General features: G+C 67.4%; 1 protein-coding gene across 1 annotated transcript in view; it reads left to right on the forward strand.

The window, feature by feature from the left end:
- TAZ (tafazzin) overlaps positions 1-549 on the forward strand; it is a 6,527-nt gene extending 5,978 nt beyond the window's left edge. The window contains exons 5-6 of the mRNA XM_014961822.1: positions 16-93; positions 207-549. Of these exons, the coding sequence (XP_014817308.1) occupies positions 16-93; positions 207-296 (168 nt within the window). The 3' untranslated portion in view covers positions 297-549. The remainder of the gene's footprint in view (positions 1-15; positions 94-206) is intronic.
- The last annotated feature ends 326 nt before the right edge of the window (positions 550-875 follow it).

An 875-nucleotide genomic window follows, 5' to 3' on the forward strand; every position in this document is an offset into this window, starting at 1 on the left:
CCCCCCTCCCCACAGCGCATCACGGTGGTTGTGGGGCGACCCTTCAGCGTCCGGCCCCTCCTGGAGCGGCTTCGGGCTGAGGGTACATCCACGGTGAGCACTTGTGGGGCTGCCCCATGGCAGGTTGTGGGGCTGGGGGGCTGGGAGGGGGGACACACACGCTGCTCTGCCCCACACCTGTGGGATCTATGGGTCCTGCCCCACAGGTGGAGATGCGGAAGGCGCTGACGGATTTCGTGCAGAGGGAGTTCGAAGCGCTGCGCAGCCAGGCACGGGCCCTACACCCTGCCCCATAGCGTGTGGGGCAGGCGCCCCATAGATGGACAAAGCCTGCCCCATAGCGTGTGGGGCGGACACCCCACTGCCTCGCCCCATAGCGGGAACGGCCCCCCCCCCAACAACGGTGCTGGAAGAAGGACAGACGGGACGGAGGGACACACGACCTGCCCCACGGCGTGCCCCATAGCCTGCCCCATAGTGTGCCCCACGGCCTGCCCCATAGCGTGCCCTCCTTCCTGTGCACTGTGCCAATAAAGGCCGTGGAGCATCGGTGGGGCTCGGGACCCTGTTGGGGGGCTGGGGGTGCTCCCCATAGAATGTGTGGGGCTGGAGGGAGCTCCCCATGGAATGTGTGGGGCTGGAGGGAGCTCCCCATGGAATGTGTGGGGCTGGAGGGGGGGCCCCAGGGGATGTGTGGGGCTGGAGGGGGGGCCCCAGGGGATGTGTGGGGCTGGAGGAGGAGTCCCATGGAATGTGTGGGGCCGGGGGGGCTCCCCATAGAATGTGTGGGGCTGGAGGAGGAGTCCCATGGGATATGTGGGGCTGGAGTGCCACCCTATAGAATGTGTGGGGCTGGAGGAGTCGTCCCATGGGAT

This window comes from Calidris pugnax, unplaced genomic scaffold (assembly GCF_001431845.1).
Source record: "Calidris pugnax isolate Ruff unplaced genomic scaffold, ASM143184v1 scaffold983, whole genome shotgun sequence".
In the NCBI taxonomy this organism is placed as follows: Eukaryota; Metazoa; Chordata; class Aves; order Charadriiformes; family Scolopacidae; genus Calidris; species Calidris pugnax.